The following is a 25,638-nucleotide window of genomic DNA, read 5'->3' as shown; positions in this document are numbered from 1 at the left end:
TCTATTTAATTGGCTTAAAGAAAAGTGAGCACTTACAAACCAAACTATTCTAAATACAAGAGAAATTGAGCTAAATGAGCTTCAGGTTCATGTGAACTGGGAAATAGTATTAATTAAGACCTGGTACTAACGGTCGTTTGTTGATCTAATTAATATAGACATGCTGTTAGAGTCATCAACATTAAGTATAATACTTTTATTGTGCCTAGGTTTAATATAGGCTAAATAAAATCTTGTTATATCTATTGCAAATTTGTCAGCAAGGAAATAACCTGATGTGAAGAAACTTTTAAGGAAAGAAAATGCAAATGAAATAAGAGCTTTAGGTGAACTTTTTAAACTACGTATCTTTTAGGAAGGTCTATCTAAAATTAGTCTCTCCAGATATTTGACCACTTGAAAGTCAGAATTGTGCTAAAATAAGTGACAGAAGGTTTATGGAAAGTGGACCCTGAAAAAAAGAGTTCTGTACGTGGTCAGGATTGACTAAGTTTAAAATAAGTTTAATTGAGTCAATAAATTTTAAAAGTAAGCTGGTGCAAAACTTGAATTTCGCTTTTCTCTCTGTTAAGAAGACAAGGTTTTTTAAGATTTTGGACTGCCTTTGATGCCAGATTTTAAGTTTTTCTACCTTTTCAGAGATCTGTTCTGTACTTGCCTTTGAAATCTTTTATTGTTACTTTGGCTAACTGAATAACTATTGTTTCACAGTGACATGTGATCCTGACTGTTTGAAACCCTTTTCTTATTTTTCGGACAAAACTTCCCAAATCAAATTATAATGAAGTTCCTTTGAGCTCTAGCTAACTTTGGGGTGCTTCAAAGCGCCCCTGAAACATCCCAAAGAGAGATATTAACTAATTCGGTTGACTTGGTATGTTGAATTACACGGGAAGTGTTGTCAAATAAGCAATAAATCTTCTTAGGTTACATTGTATGCCAAATGATACAGGTATTCTACAGATTATATGGAGTTCCTAAAATTTGGTATGTCCTGGTAAAATGTTACCAGTCAGAATTCTCTTTATTATCGGAAAGTGTTGCATGTCACCGCAGTAACCACGTTACTTTGTCAACTGCATCGTAATCAGATTTAAACGTGCCTTCTCTTTGTTTCTTTTCAAGTAGCCAAATGTATGTCTCAGCCCACTGATCTTTGTAAAAATAGACATAGAAGTCTTTCAAATGCTGTTTTAGCAGGAAGTTACTGATGCGTATGTGCCGTTTACAGTGATTCTGTATATACTCCCCAGCTTCAAAAACACTTAGAACTGCTGCTGTGGTTTCTGGAAGAGTCAGTTGTTGGTTCCTCAATTACACCTGTGCAGCTCGGGTCTGAGTTTTTAAAGAATAGTTAACTTTTAAAGAAGTTTCTTTATCAAAAGAGCAGTTTGAGTTATAGCCATGGTTTTTGCTGGGTTAACATTGGCTTCAGTTAAATCGTTTCAATTATAAAGTAAGTATAACTATGGTGAAGAAGCTTGTCTCATTTTTAAAGGCTGAATCACATTTTATTTCTTGAATTAATGCGATAGAAACGTCAAAATTCCGGACCACTGGAATATGCCAACTTTTTTGTTTTGGGGTTGTGTGTATAGATTTTGTTGTGCTGATTTGTTTGCTTGTTTTTTAAAGAAACGGAAACTGCTATGTCTGCTAGTGGAAGAAAATGCTTTGTTTTGCTCTGAAGATTCTGAAATTATTCAGGCATATCGTGGTTCCTAGATTACAAGGAATAATGCTAGTTAAATGCCAATGAACTATTTTTACTCTTTTTACACGAAATGTACAAATTTCGGGGGGGTGGGGAATGATGGTGGCAGCGGTGCCTCTTAACTACCTTATGTAAAACACTTGAACATTTTCATCAATATTGCCATCATCTGTTTAATACTCCCAAGTATATTTTCTCAACGTGTTTACCTAAAGTTGTATGGAATGACATAATAAGCAATAAAATCTGAATTACACCCCCCCCCCAAAAAAAAAGTGCCTTCTTAAGTCTTTCGTCATTGTATACAGTTATGGTTTCACTCTGATGCCTTTGCAAAAATGCTTCCTCTTCAAGAAGATTTATAGAAGGGACCTTCGGATAAATACAAGTTTCTGGTTTTCAGACCATAAAGGTGAACTGGGTAAGATCTTGAAGAATTCTAATGGGAAACCTGATGGCTTCATAAAGCTGTTAACAAAAACGATTAGTTGCACATGACTGGGTAAACTGGTGACTATGGTAATAATTTGTATGGTTTCTATCTGAAAAATGACTGTTTTAAATCTGTGTTTTCCAGGTGTAAGCAAAAGTCTCCCCTTAAACTAATTATGACTTACAGTAATTTGTTAAATTATACCCTTGTAAGCAGAATTGAAACATTTATCTTTTTCTCTCTACCTGGTTGATCCTGCCAGTAGCGTATGCTTGTCTCAAAGATGAAGCCGTGCATGTCTAAGTATGCACTGCTGGTACACTGAAACAGCGGATGGCTCACTAACTCAGTTATGGTACCTCTGGTCGCTCGCTATTGCAATTGGATTACAAGTAGTTATACTGATCATTGTTCTTTGTTTCCAGATTGTTTGCTCTTTGTGTCTCCCTGCTGCACTGTGTCTTTGTTAACGTTACTAGCTGCATTACTTATATCCTGTCTATTTTATAAGATTGGTGTCTCTTACAGTACCCAGTATGTAACCAGGCCTCCAACAATATCTTCTATGGCTAAACATCTTGAGGAAATAGATCACATTTATAACATAAAATAATTGTAATAGTGTGATTCTAGGTATGGGAGGAAGCAACAAGGGAAAATGTCTCCTGGGTCATAATTAGATAGAGGATCCAGAGGATCTTTAATTATCAATAGGGCCTAGTCCAAAAACTAGCACCTGGAGTGGCATATCAAGAATTCTCCCCTGACCTGGGATGAGCCTCCCAGCACCGTGGGACAAAATTTGATCCTGAAGTGTCTCCCAAATATTGGTCAAAATCCTGACCAAGAGGAGAGGATCTGAGAAATGGAATATTGCCTGACACATCAGTCATTAGCGATTGCAGCCCTCCAACGTGAGCCGGTGAGCCCTGACGAAACTCAGGATATGAGAATATAGGATACAGGCCCCGGGTAGCTGAGGTACATATCAAATGAATGATTTCAGTGAGCCCAGACTCTTGCATCTTCCCATACATAGAAAACTGCTAAATTCCTTAACTTGAGATGCTGCTTCCCAGGCTTGAAGCTCTCAAAATTCCCGTCAAATAGATCATAACTCTCAACTTTTAGGCTGAGAATATTTTTTTAAGGCTACAGGTGTAGACACTTTCCAGAGAGGAACAAAAAAAAACAAACAACGTTTGGAACACTGGCACCGATGGTGGACACTCCCGGAAAGTTCCATCTGACGAAGCAATTAGAAGGGCCGTCACCCCTTTTACCACAAGACTGTGGAATGGACATTGACAGTAGGGAATTGGAACAGGGAGGAGCCAAATCTGACTACACGTTGGATCTGTTTCTTTGACTTTAACCTTTGCCTTCTGCTGCTTTTGTTCACTAAAAGGATACTGTCTGTACATAATGGCCTGCCTCAGGGAACCCTGTTCCTCTGCCTGAATGTTAAACCAAAGTGCCTTTGTTCAGGGAAACATACGGACTCTGTCCACCTGTGGATGGCTGCAATTAAGAAGAAATTAACACATCCCCTCCCTGAGGCTGGCCATTCCAGGGGATATTCGCAAAACTGATGGCCCTTTTACTTTACCTCCTCATCTCCTCCCCATCTCTGTGCTATAAAAGAAACTGGCATCCAAACCCCGATAAGATGGTTATTTTGAGACTTTAGTCCGCCGTCTTCTCGGCCTGCTGGCTTTCCGAATAAAGTCATATTCCTTGCCTCAACACCTCATCTCCGACTTATTGGCCTGTCGTGCGGCAAGCACAGCAAGCTTGGACTTGGTAACATCTTTACTCAGGACACGGTGTCACAAAATGGGACATTGTTTTCTGTTTGTTTGTTTTGTTTTTGTGTTTGTTTTTGTTTTGGGCTGCGCCACGTGGCTTGTGGGATCTTAGTTCCTCGACCAGAGATCGAACCCGCGCTCCCTGCAGTGGAAGCTTGGAGTCCTAAGCAATGGCCTACCAGGGAATTCCCATGGGACACTGTTACCTTGCAGTCATGGTCCTCACCTTTGTGAGACAGAGGTAGTAGTGTAGCAGGATTGAGAACGTTGTAAAGTTTAAGATAAAGATTAGGTGGTGAAAGCAGGATTTCACAGGAAGTGAATCTAGTGACACTTGCAGTGAAACGTTGTCAATTCAGAGTTAAGAAGACTGTGGACAATGTGTGGAGTTTGCAAATAAACTTCATTTTCTAGAGTCAAATCTGCCAAGGCTTCCACTAAATTTGCAGTTGTGGCTATAACCTTAAGACAACTGAGATAGGCATAAGCAACTGACTCAAGTTGCATGCTATAATAGGCAAAAGGCCTATGTTTACTACCATGCTCACATAGTTCCGCGGGGCCTGATTATGCCATTCATGCACAAATCAAGTAAAAGGCTTTGAATAACCTAAAGTTAATCTATTAGGTAGAGATCTCTTTGCTAACTTAAAAGGGCTAATATATTTTGCCTCCAGTGGAGATCTCACCTTAAGGTTTCCGGATCAACCTGAACCTGATCATTTGGGTAACCCTAAGGCAGGCAGCTCTTGCAGTGCTTGTTTTAGCCTTGTAAAAGCCTGCTTATGTTTATCTTCCCAAGCAAAGGATTCAGGGACTAAATCTTTAATAAGTTCATAGAGTGGAAGAGGTAACAGAGAAAAATTTGGAACCCAGAGCTTGCAATAACCAGCTAAACCTAGAAATCCACAATGCTAGCACTTAGTTGTGAGTCTAGGAAGTTCCTGTATCAGCCTAATTCTCTCTGGAGATAGCTGAATTCCTTCAGTGCTTAGATTATGTCCTAGGTAATGAACAGTGTCTAGAGATAATTGTAATTTTTCCTTTGTGTTCTTTCTCAGCTCACTGTTGCAGCAAATCAATGGAATCTTTTATGCATGCCTTATGGAATCTTTACAGTAGCTGAGTACAGCAGGAGGTTATCTCCATATGGTAAAAAGGTTGATTTCTCAGGGAACTAGAGGGTACTTAAATCTTGGTGAGGTACTTGGGAGAAAAAAGAAGGGGTCCCAGTGAACCCTTGAGGCATAAAAGTGCAGGTATATTGTTGATTGTTCCAAGTAAAGGCAGATAGATATTGGCTGTTGGGTCTCCGGGATGCTGAAGGAAGGTGAACAAAGGTCTCCAACAGTACACCATTCCAAGTCAGTTGAATCTTGTGACAGAAGGGTGGCTAGGTTTGGAACAACAGGAAAACAGGGAATAACTATTTTTATTAACAGCTCCCAAGTCCTGGACAAATCGCCATCCTGCCAGGTTTCCAACCAGGCAAGATTGGCATGCTGCAGGGACGAGTACAGGAATGACTACCTCCCGGGAAATTAAGTTTTCTACAATAGGTGTGAGACCTTGTATGACCGCAGGCTTTAATAGTTGTTGAGGAAACCTAGGGAGAGGTTTAGCTACACCTATCTGAATCTTTATAGGTTTGCATTTTTTTTATTCTTCTGATGTTAACACTGTCAGAAGTAGCCCCCAAATTTGCAGGCATCTCCACCAAATTAGAGAACTTTTGCTGAACTTCCTCTTTTATGTCCAGGACAGATTGTAAGGAACATAAATAATCAGGTTCAGGTTGATCAGGAAATTTTAAGGTGAGATCTCCACTGGAGGCAAAATGTACTGGCCCTTTTAAGTTAGAAAAGAGATCTCTACCGAATAGATTAACTGGGGCTATATTGCATAGCAAAAAGGAATCTTGGTTGAGATAAAAATTCTCTCTGAACTTTATTAGGTACTCCCACTATGGAAACATCCTCTTGACTCAGAGGGACCTGTTGTTCTTTGAGGGTGGGATTTAGAGTAGAAAGCACAGCTCTGGTTAGGGCTAGGGCTAGGGTGTTAAAGGGTTAGGTAATTATGTTTACAGTTAGGGTTAAGGTTTAATGCAGATTTCAAAGTAAAATATGAGAGTGGGGTTTAACGTAGAAAGCATAGCTCCAGTATCAACTAAAATTTGGCAGTTTTTCATCAATTTTCATTCTATTTTCCTCTGGGCTCTTTAAGGTAATTGCTGGTAATAGTTTACCAGAGAACCTCTGGAGTTCTGCCAACTAGGGGAGAGGGTCATGGGGGGGGCCCTCCCTTTAAGACAGATATGAGAGCATTTGTGAAGAGTTTGCATAGGACCTTTGAGGACACCTTTTTTTCTAGTGTCCTCACTGATTACAAATGAAACATCAACTTTGGGTCATCGAATTGATCATGGACCCCTAGGAGGTTTTAATGAGGGGAGGCCTAGGTGTTATTTTGTATCTCTTGCCTTAGAGCTGTTGTAACTGTAAGGCTATGAGCTTGGTGGATTTCTGTTTGTGATCTTGCTCCAAGGTCCTTTCAAAATGCTCAGCTACAGTCAGGAGTTCAGTCAGGCCTACAGCCTCCCAGCCTATTTTCTGCCCTTTATCAATCCACTAATCTCAGAAGATAATCCATTTACAAAGAGGGCAGTTAAAGTAGGCTGAGTGGCCTTTTTATTGCTTGCAACCCCAAATGCCGTAAAAAGAGAGCCTACAAACTGGCTCGAAAGTCTTCCACAGATTCACCCCTCTTTTGTTTGTATGAGTGAATAACAGGCCAATCATTATTAGGCCAATTAATAATAGACCAAGTGTGAGCAGGGAAGATTTTAGGAGTAGCTTATAAAAGGTTAGTTGTTATTCTGCAAGCCTTTTTAGGTTGAGGATCTTGAATATCATCCTAGGGATTATGTCATTTTGCTTCCCGCGTCCATTCTGGGGCTTCCCCCAGTCCTACCAACATGTGTACAAGCGGATAAAGATCTAGCAGTTTGGGGACATAGGCCGTGACAGTGACTCTAAATTCTTCAAAAAATGTTGGGGGTTCCTCCCTAGGTTTAGAGAATTCTTTGACTATAGCTCTCAGTTCAGTCTTTGACCAAGGGGTAAAGGACACCTGAGGGAGCTCACCTGCAACCTCAGCTAGTTTTACTTTAAATGGCAATTGTTAAATATTCTCTTGGGAATAGAAAAGTATTTCAGACAGAAAATGAGTAAAACAAGAGTACTCAGGTGAAAAAGGAAAGGGGGGGACAGTAGGAGTTAATTCTGCAGTCACATCCGTCCTATGGTCTTTTGTTTCAGGTACCTTTTGTCTCTTTAATTTTTCATTAGCTTTTTGTTCTAAGTCTCTAAACGAAGCTATTTTGGAATCTTGAAACCTTCTGTAAACTTTTACATACCAATTAAAGCAGGCATCTCATTCTCCCTGTCCAATTTGGGAACCCTTGCTCGCCAGTGTTTTCCTCAAATGAACAATCTTGTCTAACTGGAACATTCCCCACAATGACCATTGTAATTCTAGATCAATATTAGTATAATTTTGCCATCTTTCTAAATATCTACAGCCTCCAGGACCATAGTTCTCAAAAATAAAATAAGCAGGTGTGCCAGAAGCTGGCATTCTCAACTCTTTGGTGATAAAGGATCTCATTTCCTTAGCTAGCCTTTGTCAACCCAAAAGAACACACAAAAGAACTGCGCCTTAATATATCAGCAGTAACAAAGAGATGTTACTATGTCCTGGCCAAAAGAAGGCCTGGTATGCACCACCACCAATTCCCAGGGATCCTTGGACTGAGGAAAAAGATCCAACCAGCAAATCCCAAGGAATGGGGACTGCAAACTGATGCCAAACAAAATGGAGAACTATAGCCGCCACCAACAGTTCCAAGCATGGAAACTGAGGGCTGATGCCAAACAGATGGGGAAGTGCAGACTACACTGCCAGCAGTGCCCAATGTGGAATCCAGGGAACAAAATTAGGGGCTAGGCTTTACCACTCAAAAATATACTGGCAATAACCAAGAGATGTTACTGTGTCCTGGGAATCTCCATCTGAAAGGCTAGGGGTTTGGCCTCAGGGAGAATCCTCTACCAGCCAAACTGACCTGCCCTGTAAAGGAAAGCCAATTAGATTGCGAGCACAAACTCAATCAAAGAGAATGGAGCTCAAACCAAGAGGAGCTTACCAACAACCTTCAGGAATGGCAAGAAAGACAGTGAACTCAAAGGAGTTGTGGGCACCACACCTGTTTCTCCTTGTCCCAAATGTTATCAGAAATTTGCTTCAGATCCCATCACTGCCACCAATATATTTATCTTTTTCCTTTTAAAAAGATAAGCATTTAATCATAAAATCATCCTGTTAGCAAGAGGAATCATAAGAGTGGATTTTAGAAAAGTGCACATACATATTTTTATACAGAACATTTCTGGAGGGATACATATTCAACTGTTAGTGGCCACCTCTGAATGCCACCAATGTATTAAAAAACAAAATTTAACTGAGTAAATTTGAAGATTTACTTTGAAGTTTGAATAAATTGGCTTTATTAAACGATTCATGAATCAGGCAGCATCTCAACTGATAGAAAGGGAGATACTCCAACGGGTTACACAACATGGAAGGCTTTTTGTTTTTTGGCCACGCCACATGGCATGTGGAAATCTTAGTTCCCCGACCAGGGATCGAACCCATGCCCCGTGCATTGGAAGAGCAGAGTCTTAGCCCCTGGACCACCAGGGAAGTCCCAGAAGGCTTTTAAAGTAAAGAGGGTGGGACAAGGAAAGAAAGTCATCATCAAGGGAAAAAATGAAAGTTCACTGGAGGAAAGTGAAACTTCAGGTGACAATGGCTTCTCATTGGCTAAACTGCGGAATTTTCTATTAGCTCTTTCTATTTTCTATTTCTTGTTGCTGGCCAGGAAGGAAGTCTTCCCTCCTCCAGCTGGGGTAGTAAAGTGGTTGCACTTCCTGTTTGGGGTCAGTAAATGACCTCTTCCTGTTGGGGTAATTGATGATGAGTGACACGGCATGAGAGCTCCCTCTACGGGCCTTCCAGACTCCAATTCTAGTTGAGGTTTCCTTTTGTTAACATTCACAGCATGTTTTATTGGCAGGAGGATTCACAATGAGGGAGAAAAGGCCACAAGACTCACCATAAAGAAGGCTCAGAAATTCCTGGGTGGGTCCAAGGGAGCCACAAGGTGGCTGTGGGGTCAGCTGGTGGCCACAATGATCACATGGTTCCATCTGATGGGTTTGCAGCTCGATGTGGAATAGTGAATAAAAGGGTCAGTTCATCCTATCAGAGAAACATGAAACTGAGATAAGCTTCCCACTGCTAGAAGCATCATGAGCCTTCAGAAAAGAACAGAGAACCTGTCTAAAGGGTTTGGGAACATCAGAGCCATATCTCCTCAGAGTGGGACTCCCCAGGCTCTCCAGGTCTCAGTCCCCAACTCTCCCTCGGGGACAAAGCCTCCTCACCTCTGTCCTTGTCAGCTCACTGCTCCCTAGAGGTCCTGCCTATCCCTGAGGACTTAGGTTTCCATGGAGACAGGTTGGTTGAGACCTAGTGATACAGTTGACCAGCCTGATACGCAACAGTTCCCACCACCCTGGGGCAGTTGGGCTCAGGGACACGTGGCTCTGGACCCCATGTGGAGGGTGTCCTTGCACGTCAGCTGTGCCCCAGAAGAGCCAGTAACGCCTGTAGCTGTCCAACTGATTCTCAGGGTATTTTCCTGGGAGAGCCCTTGGTCATCTGACCTCCTATCCAGGAAGCCCCGTGACTTTCTGACTGCTGCCTGTCACGCCAACAACACACCTGTGAAGGTTCTGCTCTGCATGGCCATCTGTCCTCCAGGCCCCCCCTTCTAGGGACCCAGATGCTAGGACCACCCAAATGCTGCAGGAGTGTCCACCTGCCTAAGGTACAGACACCCCTGTATCCATCTGCATGATTTCTACTGGGAATCAACAACATTTATGGGGATTCTTTGGTCCTGAAGAACAGACCAACCTGATAGGAGCAATGCAATGATTCACGATTACCAGGGTCAATGCACATATACAGGGGCCCATAGCCCCAGGTGCCCCACTCACAATTCACATGGGTGTCCCATACCTACCCACCGATGCCCAAATATTCTTGCTTCATACATACATACATCCAAACACGCACATCAGTGATGTGCTGGTAAGTGCTAAAAAACTCTCCGAGAAAGGTGGGAAAGACTTCACCTATGCTATCTACGTGGTATAAATATTCCCAGCATGACCAATTTCAAGCTACCCACCTGACATCACTGAACACAGAGCTGGGAAGAGATATGCACCATTGACTATCCCAGGATAGTATGAACCAGTTCCAGCACATCCCATACCTTTTCCTATGAATTTGTGCACACAATCCACTTACACCCCAAGTAGAACCCTCAACTCCCATCACAGATATATAACCAAAAGGATACCACATACACATATGTGTTTGTACATATACATATATATATATATATATATCCTGAACACACACGTACATTTCTACCCTCACCCTGAATAAATACACAAACAGACTACCTCTTACTACCTAAATTTTTACAGACAAAACCTTACTCACCCTGAATATTCACATTCCACTCTCACAACTATATATACACACACAACATGGGCCTGAAAACAAACACGTGCAACCAATATGCCATCCAGATGTACACACTGAGTACCTAAACACACAGGCTCACCAAGTACACAACTGTCTCATGGGCAACCCAAAAAAGACCCATATGCAATCCCACAGCCCTAAAATACATATACTCCAGGATTCCTGCACACACACATAACCTACACCGTCTACTGGTTTCCAAACACACAAACTAAACTCTCACATCCCCCAGAATACATACCCCAGAAGCCCCAGGAACTCAAAAACACACACAGCCACAAATAACCTATTCTTATCACATACAGCTGACCCTTGAACAGCTTGGGGGTTAGGGCGCCAACCCTCCATGCAGTGGTTCTGCATCCATGGATCGTGTAGTAGTCCTGTAGTATTTACTGGAAAAAAAATCCACTAGAAGTGGACCCGTGTGGTTCAAACGTGTGTTGTTCAAGGGTCAACTGTACATATAAGTCCACCTCACTAATACTGAGAACACACATACAAGCAACACCACTAAATTCTTCAGGCATTACATTTGGAAATAGACACATAGAGGACTCTAAGCCTCCTGATATACTCACAAATCACAAATACACACACCCACAAACTACTCATGAGTATACACCCCAAATGCTCAGACACACTCAAAACAGAAAAACACCGACAACCTCTGCAGTCTTACTAATATACATACACAATTCTCACACACCTATGGACACACACATGCAAATATTCCCAAGCCCTGAGCATACAGATCCCCTCCCAAACACTATACGTTATGCTACCTCTCCAGAATACAAGCTCCCCACCACCACCCCAACATATAAACTGTATATGTGTGGGGGGGTGTTTATATATATATATATTTCTACCCTCACCCCGAATATATAGACAGACCACCTCTTACTCCTACCAAACACATGTATAAACACCCTAGCATTCTCCAAAGAAATACACTTTGAATACTCCTAACAACTCCATACCTTATGAACAAACTTTGATAATGCATGAACCTGATGATGGACACACACACAGATTAGAATACACAAGTAAGATACATGGAAGTGTCTCCAGCAAACCATTTATGAAACAACTTCCATATATCAAATGATCCCTAGCTATTAGGAGCCAGCTCACACATACGCAAGTACTAACAAATACCCATATCACATATTTCTAATACATAGAAATGCAATTGTCCAACTTCCCTGTAGAAACATAGAACCCCACCTCTTTATCAGATACACATATACTCACTTCCCAAAATACATAAGCTTCAGAGGCTCCTACTGAAAATTACAAATGCACAGCCTCAGCAAATATTCCTCCAAGTGGCCATGCCCCTTGAATACACACACAAACTCATTTAACACATAACTCTCCACAAGTCCCAAATGCAACCACAATTACCCAGAACACTACAAATATGCAATAATATCATCCTATATGCCCTTTGTTCCAAATACACATACAGTACCACACTACTGGCATATACATAACCCCACATTCCCAACCTCTCACACAGAATTAACTCTGCCATCTTGCAGAATACAGAATCATACAAACACAACATACCTACATATACAACATCCACCAGTCCCAGTAAATAGTCAGAGACTTGCCCTCTACACATCCAAATATACATAGACAGCTCCTGAAAATGCACACACACAAACACCCCATAACCATACAACATGCCCTGAATACACAAATGATCATCCTACATTCCCCAAATATACAAAATAAACAGACTGGACACCCAAAGTAATATACACCACTACTTTTCCTGACATTGCCCTTATGCATATGCAGATAATCCTTCCAAATCCACCATTAGACACACATAAATCCCCAAATTCATGGGTGAAAAAAACACATGTAAACATATTCCCCAAACACCTAATTACAAACACCTAACCACCAACTCCTTGAGTATGCCTGCGTCACATCTCAACACCCTCCAAGTACAACACTCACTCTTACACACTCTCACAAAAACACAGGCATGATCTCCCTTCAGACACAAACATCCACAGACAAAACCAACCCACACATTTGACTACATATCAGATTCCCACCAACCAATTAAATATGTACAGACCCCATCTATGCTTGCAAATCAATCATGATTTGACATCAGACTACAAATACATGTTTATTACCACATTCAGCAAAGTTGCTCCCATCACTGACAAAAGAATGCAGTTTGAACATAAGTGGTGATTGATGTTTTTATGATAAGAAGGAAGACACTAGTGAAACCATGGGTGTGTTCCTTCGATCTTCACTCATTTTCCAATCACCTGAGCTACACCTTTGGAACCAGATGAGGGTTTTCAACTCGCAAGAACGTCCCTCTAGCTTTTGGACTCTTCAGAACGCGCAGCCTAGAACGGCACCTGGGCACCTGTTTAATAGCTCACACACACTATTTCCCCCCGACTGTAGGCCCCGCAATCACTGAACCCTTCATGCAGCCGGCTCCCCAGTGGTGCCAATAACCCTGGGGTAAACCCCTCAAGGGAATCGAGCTCTATGGGGGCGTGAATCCACATTGTGGGGAGTCTCCTTACACGGGCAAGGGCACAAATAACCCACAGGGTGAACACCAGCGCAGAGCGGTGACACCTGAGGGGTGAAAAGTCCCCGTACCCCTTACCTCAGGGTTCCTGGAATTGACTCTCGAGGCCGCCATGACAGGCCCCGCCCCCGCCGGACGGCCGTTGGGGCCCCACCCTCCACGCTCGCGCATGCGCTCCTGTCTTCCGGAGCCAACTGCCCCAACAGACGCCAGGAGCCGTGGGAGGACGGCGGTCCGCGTGCCCGAGAGCCCCGCCCCAGTGGGCGTGCGCAGGCGTGCAGGCGCGGGGCACGCGGGCATCTGGTCCTGCAGCTCTCTGCCAGAGAGGAGAGAGGTGGAGTGTCGGGCACGCTGCGGAGCGTCTCTGGCGACGCTCCTCGCCGGGAACTTTTGTGCTGGTCTCTTCTTAAAACCAGCTCTTGTGAGATGTGCACTCGTGATTTTTCTATTGCACACGTGAAACCCATGCACTTAGCTACAAAGAGTTCTGGAGAGCTCCGCTCTAAGCACAGTAGCCTCAAATTGGGGCAAGTGCTTTCATGCCCTTTGGACTGCACTTCCTTGGTTCTTGTTTATGCCTTTCAAAAAACAGTAGGTCCTTTTTCCTAGCAAGCCTGAAGTTTCCGCTAAAGAACAATTCTAGCCAAGAATTCAGACCTGGGAAACACTCTTAAGATACTGTCTCCTGACTCCGTTCCTAGAGTTTTTCCAAACGCATTTACTCTACTAGAATATTTTTTCTCAGTGTATTTAATACATGGAGGTTTTTCAATAAATGTTGATTCACAGGTGTTTCCTTTGTACGGTTTTTTTTTTTTAAATAACTTTGAGAGAGAGTGGACAATCTGGGCCAATTTCAACACAGCAGGTAGTATGGGAACAATTTTACTTTCCCTCCCTCCTTTTTTGTAATATCTTGCAGACTTTCAGTTGGCATTAAAAACAACAACAACAACAAAAATATTAGCGGGATCAACTTACTGACCTGACTTTGTAATACTTCCCAAAGAAACTTCAATCATCAGATCCTCTTTCTGGTCAATTGCAAGATTAGAGCATTTCTCACTCAACAGGATGCCTCTGAAGACCCCTCACATCTAACAGCACTAAGCGCCTCCAAGTGCACAGACTTGAAAACTCCACAAGACACAAACATGGTATCTCTTCGTTTCTTTAATGTTTCGTGATTGAGTGGAAGATGAACTGTCTTCTGAGGCTTGGGATGCATGTCCAGAGATGTTTTTTCTCAGTAGTCAATGCCTGCCCGCAGCCTCTGTGCAGGAATAGTCAGAGATCATGATCCAAAGGACTTTTAGATACTCCCTTCTGTGACTGCTCTTCCCAAATTACATTTGGGCTAATTTGATTAACTCTGTCCCTGGGGTGTAGGATTTTGAAGTATTACAAAAGTGATTGCAGAATTGGGACTGGCTAATTTTTGCACAGTGCAATTTTTGTATCAGTGGCCTTGAGAAGAGTCCTTCAAATACTGTATCAGAATTATGAGTGAGAATCTTGTAAATAACTGGTTGAATGACTGAACAAAGGGAGGAAGCAACAAGGAAGCCTGCCTTTCTCGAGTGCCTGGGTACAATATTTTGCCTTACCATCCCTCTAGTATGAAGTTATTGGTTGAAAATCATATGAGTTTTCCTTCATTGTAAAAGCTCCAGTACTGAGCGATATTCCCAAACTGTTTATTTTTTTCAGTCCCCGACAGGAGTTTCTTTAGATATAAAGTTCATTTAGAAACTTTATGTCTAAAGTTTCTTTAGATATAAAGTTTCACCATGATGTTACTTGAAATATTCTCACCTTATCTTCTCACCTTCTTCTGAGTCAGTTTTTCCTGACAAGGGGCAAGGAACTTCTTAAACACCAACAGGAGTCTTTTTCACACTGTGGAACAGTCCTTCTAAACCTCTGTTTCCTTCCCCAACACCCCACAATCAGTTGGAGTTCTACTGCAGCTACAGCAGTGAGAGAATCTCGTCTCCCAAGAGATTTGGTTGCCATCCTCTGAGGTTTTCAGCCTTCATCTCCCTTGACAAGTTTCCTAACAGTCCTCTCTTCTCACAACACAAAACACGAATACTCTTTCATATCATTTTGATAGTGGTTAACTGACTGACATGGATTCTCAATATGAAAATAATAATCAAACAAGTTTTGTAAAAGGAACGCTACCATGATTCCCATGCAGATGGGGCCATATGCAACGATGAGCCTAGATTGTAAAGAGCAAGTGTATGTAATGCAGACAGGAAATTAACAAACTTGTAAGCAGGGCTTGCAGGCTAGGATTTAGATGGAAGTGGGCTTGTCTGAATGGGGATTGGACACTGGTGGATAAACTCTTGGCATTGTGTCAAGGTGCACATCCATCTCATGGGTAGTGGACTTTTAACACCTAGAAAAACCAGGGCTCTAGGATGTTTAGTCCCTTTAACATAAGGAAAGAGAAGAAGATTTTCTGCCTTCTTGTTCCTTACTTCTGTCCTTACCCCTACTAAGCCAAGATGTTCAGTGCTATATGATGGCTCTTCCAAATCCATTTCATCCAAAGAGCCTGCAGATTTTGTGTATGTTTACAGTTGTGTTTTCTGTTGGAGCCAAGGTGCACACTTGAGTCTCATCACTCCAAGTTCTCTTTCTCATAAGGATGAGTAACTGATAATAGCTTAGTATGTTCTGATTTTTTGGTAGTGTTGCCAGATAAAATACAGATTTCGAGTTAAATGTAAATTTCAGATAAACAGGGAAAGAATTTGCGTAAAACTATGTCCAAAATGTTGCATGGGACAAAGTTGTACTAAAAATGAATTCATTGTTTATGTGAAATTCAAAAGTCAAATTCAGTTAGGCATTTGTTACTTTTCTTTACTAGATCGAGCCACCCTATTCTTTCAGTGCTTTGAAATTTAAGAGACTAGAAAGTCTTGTTCTAGGAATCTAGTGCAGAAACAGAGGAGCCACGATACCCGTACAAAGACAATCATTGGAAATATCCTCAGATATATTGGAACATATATGAATTTTCATCTAGAAAAAAAATGAAGGCATTTTAAAAACTGAAAACAGATTGCCTTCGTTTTTAGTTGCATGACGTATCTCTGGGAAGATTTTAGTGAAAGAGATAACACTGGTTTCCTCCGGGAAAGAGGATTGGGTTGACACGGGAAAGAGGTGGGAGGAGGACTCGCCACTGCATATTCCATTTTGCACAATTTAATTTTGAACCATGAGACGGTGTTGCTCGCTTAAAATATTATACTAAAATCATTTAAAAGGTAAAAAACTAAATCTTTTACAACCATGGAATACTATGAGAAAGACATTTAGTGAATTCTGGTCTTGGACATGGGGGCTGCATGACGGTTTTTTGATGGACGGGGGCTTTCCAGCACAAAGGATCATTAGTAAGGCTGGTCCTGCTGGATGTTGGTTGGAGCACAAGGACCACTCCCTTAGGAGTGATGTACATACAGCAGTCAAAGACACTGGATCTGCTGAGACAATCCTAATTTCAAATACTCAGTTCCATGTGGCCATAAATACCCAAGTGTTTATCAGACTAACAGTTCTGAATTTTGTTCAGAAAGTCTAGTCTCTGTTGAAGTAAGTCAAGAGCCAGGTAGGAAGCAGAGTGTGTTGAGGGACACAAAACTAGGTTGATGGAAAAAGAAGTGAAAGGAAGGGACCGTCAAGTCCAACCTCGGTGCCGTGAATCAAAAAAACAGTCTGTAAACTGCGTAAAGAGGCACATGCCAATTGTGTTGCCACTGTGTGAGGTGGAAGGAACTTCCGGTTCTTGCCTACCTGCCAGAGCCCTCGTGGAATGTCTCCCCACCCCCACCCTACCCAGACCCACGTGCCCTCTGCCCCTCCCCCACTGCAGAATGTTTCAGCCACATTCTACTATTATGATTCAAACCTGCCCCTCCTTCAGTTGGATCCTGAGCGTCTGTTGAAGCAGGTCACTCTCTGGGTCCTGGTCTTGACTTTTCTCATTGAGGCTACCAGGCAGCAGTAGTCCGTGCCCAAGCCTGCAGGATGGCTTCAGAAGGAGGTAAGCCTATAGGCTGGGGGTGTGTTCTCAGAGACCCTGCCATCCCTCACATCCTTCGGGTTCACACGTGACACTTCACGGTGGGCACACAGTTGGACTGAAGTAGAGGGAGAAGAGAGCCCTGGACACACGAGGACATTTCACCTGGGGAGACTGGGGAGCCTGAAGGAACCCGAGACTGCACTGGGGAGGAGGGGTCATTGGAGGTGGATCAAGAGGAATTGCCCTGGCTATGGAGAAAGGATGGCAGCAGGCAGGTTGATTCTTTCTAGAAGGGAGACAAGCCACTTTGAAACGTGAGTGTAAGGATGTGTGTGATGTCCTGGTGGTGACACAAGGAGGGTCATGAGGAAAGCCTAGACGTGTCTTGTGTTCCTGAGGCACCTGAAGCTTGCCTCACCATATCTTTCTAAGGGATTTGAACAGGAGCATACTGTATCTAAAGGGGCCGTGGGGAGAGATGGTCTTGGTGAGAAAACTATTCAGTGGGGCTGTGTGTGGCCACACCTGCAGTGAAGTGTCCTCTCCGAGAGCTAGGCAGGAGGTTACTCTAACTGCCGCAGCCCACACCTCGTCCACTCCTCCCAGCCCAGAGCTCACTTCTCAGTCCAGGCAACTGTTGCTTTGGATTCAACAGGGGATGGGCAACCGTGTAACTTCAGCCAAGAGAGGGCTCAGGTTCCTGAGTTGCTCTGAATTGTTCTTCCTTTTGTGGAATCGCAGTACTTCAGACCTACTTCATCTCGTCCAGTATCTCGTGGTGGACCCTCAGGCTGCCTTGAGAGGAAGAGTTTGTTCATATTTCCTGTCACTCCTTCATGGACAGGGGACAGATGTGGAGTGGGGTTGTTTCGGGTGGAATGTCTGTGAAGGCTGCTTCCTCTTTTAAAGGGGGAAGGAGTGTAGCCCAGGGGCAGGAAGACGATCTTCTGTGTTATTATTAAACGTCCTATGACACCTGTTCTGGTTAATTAGGTGCACCGTGGTGGGTACCTTGTTCTCCTGAACAGGGATGTGATCCAGACAGCTTGATCGCCATGGCAACTGGCTTCTGCCTGCTTCTCAGATTGTCTTTCCGTTATTGGGAGCTGGAGGGGGAAGGACCACAGGCGGTCTGTAGTCCCATGACCAATGTAACATGACAATTCCCTGGCCCTTGTTTAATCCTCTGCAGCCATCACTGGCTGTGAAATGACAGAATCTAAGGGACACGCGCCTACTTCTCACACACCACTCCCCCCACCCCCGCCTCCTAGGAACAGAACTCCTGAGTGATGACAGTGACTCTGGGCACTGGGGAGGGGGTGGCAGGACCTGGCCCATGTTAAGTGTCTGCTGTGGGTTGTTCTGAGATGCAGGTGCATTCTGGGCCAGTGTTATGGGTTTGTATCGGGATTCCATTAGAGAGATATTTTCCAGCATTTTGTTTTGTTTTGTGAGGCTAGGAAAGAAAGAGGGGATTTCTACTGAGCATCAGGAAAAGGAGGACTGAGGAGGAGGTGGGGCCCTAATATTTTACACAATACCTGTCCACAAAGGGCTTTTGGGTGCCTAGAACTTACCTTGGAGAAGGTCCCTACCTGCTAGTACGCCGGCTGAGGGGCATTTCTCACAGAGCGGATGTCCACACAGTTCCAGAACTTGGGAGACAGCCTGTGAGGCTTAGGTGCCAGGGGGTGCCTTAGGGAGGCTCTCCAAGTCAGTGCTTGCTGAGGCGATTTCTTCTCGGCAGACAGGGGTCAGGGACCTTGGTGGATGGGCGCGGGGTCACCAGTGGAATAATTCTCCACTGGAGGTCAGGGCATGAAAATCACTTGAAGACATTTGCACGCTGCACAGTTTCCCTTGTCCAAGTGTCCCTCACCTGTGGAGATTTACACTCTGATGCCACAGAAAGCCTCAGTCCCACTTGCCCATTCTCCTCCTCCATTCACTCCTTTCCTTTGCCTCAACAGCATGTCCAGTGCTGGGAACGGATGTGACCATGAACCCCGGTGCCTCCTTGTCTACTTTCACGGCAGTGCCCTTCCCTCCACCCATTCCTGGCGCCCAGCACCGGCCACCCTGGCAGCAGCACCTGCCACGTCCCATCACCCCAGCATTCCCTCCTGGCAGCAGCCTGCTGCTGCCAGCTTTCCCCAGGACGCCTTTGGTGGTTAATGGTGGCCATGGCCCCAGTGTCCCTGGGGCTTGCAACCTCACTGTCCAAGTCAGGTCACAAGGGAGGACAGTGGAGGCCCCCCAGACTCAGACCTTTGTCGTTACTCAGGCCCCCCTCAACTGGAGCGCTCCAGGGGCCCTCAGCAGGAGTGCTGCATGTCCTGCCCCCGTATTCATAGCAACCCCTGTGATGGGGACCGTTGTGACTGCTCCAGCTGTTGGAGTTAGTCAGGCTGGCAAGGGAGGCTGGACCCCAGGCTTTCCTCCTCAAGCTCCACCACCAGCTGCCCAGCTGGCCCCTATCATTCGCCCAGTGAACTCTGGGCCATGGCCACATGGCACTTCCAGGGAGGGCCGCCTGGCCACCAACCAGCCCAACGCCTCGCAGGATGGCTCCTCTAACACCCAGAGAGAGTACAGTAACTTCCTACGTTGGCAGCACATCAAGCCCCTGGCCCGGAGACACTTTCACCTGAGTCCTGATGCAGAAGCTTTTTCCTGCTTTCTCATGTGAGTGAACGCTCAGGGGGTCCTGGGCTTATGGGAGCTTTTAGATAAAGAGGAACTGGGGATGGACTCGCACGTTAGCTTTCTAGGGATACTGGAAGGAAGGTGTGAGGGCGATGTCCATGCTATGAGAGGGCACACTGTCGGTCACATGGGTGGGCCTGCCAGTCCGTGACATCAGGACTGAAATGTGCCCTATCTCAACTGGCCCCACCACCCTGTGAGTCTGGCCAGCTTGCTCTTCCATGATTCTCATGGTAATCTGGACTGAAGACTTGCAGTCAGAGAGGGTCGTGGTGTAAGGTGAGGAGCCAAGGAGTGGATGCCGCACTCTCCTGTGGTGCCGTGTCCTTCATACAGGACTTGAGCGTACATGGCCAGGGGAGGTCACTTCAGAGGAGGGGGAGGAGCGCGGGGCCCAGGAGGGCGCTTTATGCATGCCTCCACTTCGTTGTGGAGAATTCCACGAGGAACAGGGTGATGGTAGAGCTCTCCTAAGGGCGTGGGCTCTCTCCCACTAGACTTGTGAGCCTGGCAGCCATTTCCATCCTAAACCTCCGGTCCCTCGTAAAAAGGGGACAATTACACTTCACTCAGAGGACTGTGCAGAAGACGCCTTGGGCTAATCTATGAAGTGTTAGCAGATTGCTTGGCACATGCCATGCCTCATTGATGATAGTGATTTTTATTATGAAAATGTAGCCTTGAGGAGGAAAAGAGCTCCCCAAGGCACAATGTCCCAGCTCTAGCCTGGGAGTGGATGGTCATCCTTGAGTGAGTGTGAGGCGGTGACAGCAGTGGCCGGGAAGGCTTGTCTTTGCCCTCCCAGACACCCGCCTCTCACCCTCCTGTTGCTCAGTCATTCTGGGTTGAGTGATGTGTGGTCCACATGGGCGGGTGGGGTCAGGCAGGTGCGGGCTGGGCTGGGCCCGGAGACTGACCCCGAGGGCTTACAGCCCAGTGCTTCGATCCGTGGCCCGCCTGAATCCCTACATGCCGCTGGAGGAGGGACTGTGGAGGGCCGTGCAGGAATGGCGGCGCTTGAGCAACCTTGACCGGATGATCTACTACGAGAGGGCGGAAAAGTGAGTCAGCGTCCTGGGCCCAGGGGCTGCGTGGAGGGTGAGGCGAGTGGGTGAGGGCAGGGTCTGGCCGTGGGGGTGCTCATCAGAGAGGACAGAGGAGAAGGGCTGTCACCCAGCACAGGGTCCCCGCAGCCCAGGAGCCCTACTGTCCCCCAGAAACCCATCCCTCACCTTGAGAGTTTGAGACTTCTGTCCTTCCTCCACCAGGAGCTCTGCCCTCCCCTGATTTTGACCTACCCTTGCCTTGACATGAAGGTCTCAGGACGGGGCAGGGTGAAGCTGTGTGTCCAGTAGGGGTCCAACTCCGGCCATATGGGCTGGGCCGGGGAAAGAGCTCCACCCGCCAGCCTGCTGCTTCCTTAGTGGTGGGTGGCTGGCGGCCACTAACATAGATTTGGGACCACCTCTCCTCATGAAAAGTGCCCTGTGTGGGTACCCTGGCATCCCTGAAGAGGCTGGGGAAGCCAGCTGTCGTCGGCCCAAGGGTCTCCGGCCCTTCCAGTGTTTGCTCCATGGTAATCCCCTTGGTTTAAGAAACAAAAGCAAACAAACGAGCGCCTCTCAGAGGAAGGGAAGGCCTCTCCTCTAAGCTCAGCATCCACATCGTCCAGCCTCTCCTGCGCCCTGTCTCCAGGTCTATGTTCCAGGAGTCTCAGTCCTAGCCCAGGGTCCTGGATTCGGGCAAGGACCCCTGTGGGGAACACATGCCTGTTCCAGCCTCTGGCTGTCAGCCCTTCATGTGGTTCTGGATGGGGACGGGGGCATGAGGAGGGTGCCCCCTGGGTCAGCCATGTGTCCCGTTGACCTGGTTCAATTCAGCGACCTGGGTCTATGCTGTTGAATGCCCTCCAGTGCTGGTGAGGCAGGAAGGGTCCCAGATCTTGTTATCACTTCCAGGAGCAGCTCTCTGCTGTGGACAGCACCTCACAGGGCCTTGACGGCCCCAAGGCACATCCTCTCCCAGTGCCTCATTCTTGGCTGCCTTTGTTGGGCTCCAGAACCCAGGCCTTTTTCTCAGGGTGGCCTGTGCCTCCGTCACCCCCCAGGTTCATGGAATTTGCGGCCGAGGAGGAGACGCACATTCAGCATTTGCAGTGGATGCAGTGCGCGCAGCACCTGCCTCCTCCAGCCCCACCGAAGCTGGATGCTCGGGGGCCCCCAGCCCCGAAAGTGCGCCTTCAGCCAGGCACCCAGCTTCCCACTGGAGCTGAAGGCACAGGTAACAGGGCCTAGGCTTGGCCACCGTCCCCATGTGGATCCTTTTCCTTCAAGACAGGGGCATTGGTCTTTCAACCAAAACAGCCACCGAGGCGGGGGGTGGGGGGGTGGGGTCTCAGCTGCCCTTTGTCACTACGGGGTATTGACTTGGTCAGTTTTGTAACTCCTCTCACACCTCCCTGTCAAAGGACCCCACACTAAGTCTGCCTAAGAAGTGGGCTTGATGGGGAGACCCCTAGAAAATTGGAGGTTCCCCACTTCCTTACTTGTGACTCTCTTAGATGACCCCCTAACCTCCCCTCTCCAACTGTGCATGAGGCTTCAGATGGTCCTGACCCCTCCCACACCCACATCAACGTCCCCCAAACAATGCCCTCACCAACGTGCGCTCGGTGGTCAGGAGGTGGACCGGGAGTCCCTCACCTTCCTTCCCTTCCTCCTGCTCTGCCTCAGCCTGTGCTCCCAGGATGTCCGGCCCCAGGGCCCAGCCCTCGCACCCGAAGCCACACAGATCCCAGTGGCCCCCGGAGCCCAAGGCGCCCAAGGAGATTCCCCCTGAGACTGTGAGGGAGTATGTGGACAGGATGGAGGCGCTGGTGGGGCCCGTCCACTCAGCCACAGGCAAGTCACCTGCAGAATGTGGAAAGGACGGAAATGAGCTGAAGCAGGAAGAGGACGACACCTACTTGGACCCGTGTCTCTTGAGCTACACTGACGAGCTGCGTTCCCGGGAACACTCTGTCACCAAGGTAGGCTGGGCCTGGAGCCTGGGGTCTACAAGATGCCAGGGCATGGAACTCTCAGCACCCAAGATCTGGGTTCTGCTCAGGCCGATGGGACTTAAGCTCAGCTCCTTGTTCCTGAGCCTGGTGTTAGGGGAGGTTTACGGAGATGTATGTGTGTATATGTTTGTGTCTGTGTGTATGCCTTTGTGTGTCTGTGTATGTGCATCTGTATATGTGCTCTTTTGTGTGTGACTGTGTATGTGCATGTTTGTGTGTGTGTGTGTGTGTGTGTGTGTGCTGACCATCCCCGCCTTGTGGAGGAGAGTGGGGGTGGGTCTCTGCTTTTCACTTTCCCTCCTGGTCTTCTTGTGTCACAGGCCACTCCTGGCCAAGGATGCTCACAGCCTCTTCTTTCTGTCCGAGGTGGAGGCAGCCATTCATCCTCGATTCCCGGCAGAATTGTTTTCCCCGGACCCACAGCTGGATGTCTTGGCCCTTGCTGAGGAGCTGAAGCAGGAGGAAGGACTCACCCCTGAAGAAGTGAGCCAGGGGAGGGAGAGGGACACTTAGGGAGCCAGGGGACTCCAGGGGAGGGGGGACCCCAGGTGATCCAGGGGACAGGGGAAACCAGGTGGCCCAGGGGAGCCAGAGGAGGGAGGGATCGCAGGTAGAACAGGGGAGACAAGGGACACCCAGGAAGACCAGGGCACGGAGGGACCCCAGTGAGCAGGGGAGAGGTAGGGCCCCAGAGCAGGAGGCCCACATGGCTCTGTCCGTCCCTTCCCTGCCTCGGAGGCCTGGCATGGGGAAGGGCCCTCTCTGGGGTGGGTGCAGCGCAGGGTGATAGGAAGGAGAGGATGGGGAGCCGGGAGCGGAGGGAAGGACACACAGCTGGGAATAAGGTGCAGGAGGATGGCAGAAATGCCACCGTGTCTGTATTTGGAGTCTAGTCCTGGGGTCACCCGTCCCCTCCTCCCCCCCAGGGCCATTGTCCCACTGCCCAGTGCTCCTCCTCTCACACGTGCGTGTGGAGCCGTCACTGTCCTCCTCCCTCCTACCAGCTGGTGCAGAAACAACTCCTGGCCTTGAAAGAGGAGGAAGGTGGGCCGGCAGCCCCGAGCCACAGTGCACCCGGAATGGGCTCAAGTCCATCTGAGTCCCACGCCGGCCAAGGTGCCCAGAGGCACGACCAAGACCGCCATCGAGGGGTCAGTGATGAAGCCTGCCCACCAGAGATTGATGTTGAGGCTCTTCATAGGCCCATCCGAGCAGACACTGGCCCGTTCGGGCCCAAAGTCTTTGTTCCCTCTCGAGGACGTCAGGAGGTCTCTCCATTCCGGGCCGGACGGCCCTCCCCTCCCCAGGGTCAAAGGCGCACTGGCCCTCTACTGGGACCCAGGGATGCGTCTGTTCTCAGAGAGGCGTCTCCTGTTCGGGAGGCCCGAGGGCCCAGGGACGCGTCCAGTGAGGACGAGGAGGCGCTCCCCAGCCTGGCCTCCCTCTTGGCCTCTCCGCAGAGCCTGCCGCCTTGCGGGCTGTCCCAGACTCCTGCCCCTGCCTCAGGCCTGGCCTCCCCTGGAGGTTGGGGGGCCCAGAGTGCTCCCCAGGCCCCCTCCCCTCAGAGAAGAGGCCCCAGCCCAGCTCCACCAGCTGCTCCCAAGTCGAGGAAGCGGGCTCTGTGTGGGCGCCCAGCCGCTGCTGAGAAGCTGCCCATCCCCGGGGCTGGCCACGGGGTCTCTGCGAGGCCAGCCTTGGCTCTGGGGCTGGCTCGCCCCTCACAGCCGAGAAAGAGAAAGCGTGACCCGTTTGTCACAGGGAAGAGGAGGAAGAAGAGGAAGCACTGCAGCCAGTAGGGAACAGCCGGGCCGGCCCTCCAGGGCGAGCCCCCCAGGGCGGCCCCCAGGGGAGCCTAGGGGCTCCTCCTCACCCCAGAGCTGATCCTGGGATTGTGGGGGGTTAGGGAGGTGGGGGAGGTGGGTGTGGGCAGGACCTTTGGAGTGATGTATGAAAATTGTGAATAAAGATAGTTTTGGTGGGAAATGCTCTCAGGCCACTGTCATCTTCTTCGTGTGGAGCTGCTCCACAGAGAGCGAACCTGAGAGGAAGGAAGGGTGAGGGAGGTCACAGGAGCTATGGATCTACAGGTGGCCAAACCTTTCCTCCACATAGACAAGGACTCCTCAGGCTGCCCCTGGGAACACATAGCTCTCACTTTCCCCAGGGACCCCCTCACCATCCCCTTCTCTAAAGCCTGCTTGGCTAGGGGCCTTCTGGGGCATCTGTAGCATCTTCTGCATCCCTGAACCGTCTGGGGAGGGAGAGCTGCTTTTGTGCCTCTCAGCCCTCTGGACACTAACCAGTTTCTAGGACGGAGCCTGGAGACAGCCCTTGTCTTTATGGAGCTGCTCTCTGCTTCCCTGAAGTGGCCAGGCGATGGCGCTGGGGTGACCCTCCGCTCATCCAGGGTTTCCTGTGTGGGTGGCCTGACCAGAGAGGAAAAGTCTTGGCCATGGGGACAGGACTGTCTGCCTCATCATAGCGGGAGCGTTCTCTAGTCCCACTGGGATTATTGCAGTGTGGAGAGTGGTTGAGGCAGCTACCTCTTAATCCCAGTGAGGATGCAACGAGGGGAATGGGCGTGGGGAAATTCATGG

General features: G+C 47.5%; 1 protein-coding gene across 1 annotated transcript; it reads left to right on the top strand.

Moving 5' to 3' along the window:
- Window positions 1–17,273: 17,273 nt before the first annotated feature.
- On the top strand, window positions 17,274–24,912 carry LOC309621576 (NUT family member 2G-like; the record flags this gene model as incomplete). Its single annotated transcript, XM_082409002.1, has 7 exons — window positions 17,274–17,289; window positions 19,245–19,959; window positions 20,913–21,041; window positions 22,088–22,260; window positions 22,713–23,203; window positions 23,408–23,524; window positions 24,046–24,912. The coding sequence occupies 7 exons, from the start codon at window positions 17,274–17,276 to the stop codon at window positions 24,835–24,837; spliced, it is 2,433 nt and encodes an 810-aa protein (XP_082265128.1). The 3' UTR covers window positions 24,838–24,912.
- Between the last annotated feature and the right edge of the window lie 726 nt (window positions 24,913–25,638).

Source organism: Balaenoptera borealis (assembly GCF_965194805.1).
Source record: "Balaenoptera borealis genome assembly, contig: HAP1_SCAFFOLD_1302, whole genome shotgun sequence".
Lineage (NCBI taxonomy): Eukaryota > Metazoa > Chordata > Mammalia > Artiodactyla > Balaenopteridae > Balaenoptera > Balaenoptera borealis.
The sequence above is the reverse complement of the archived record's forward strand: the minus strand, read 5'-3'. Positions and strand labels throughout refer to the sequence as shown.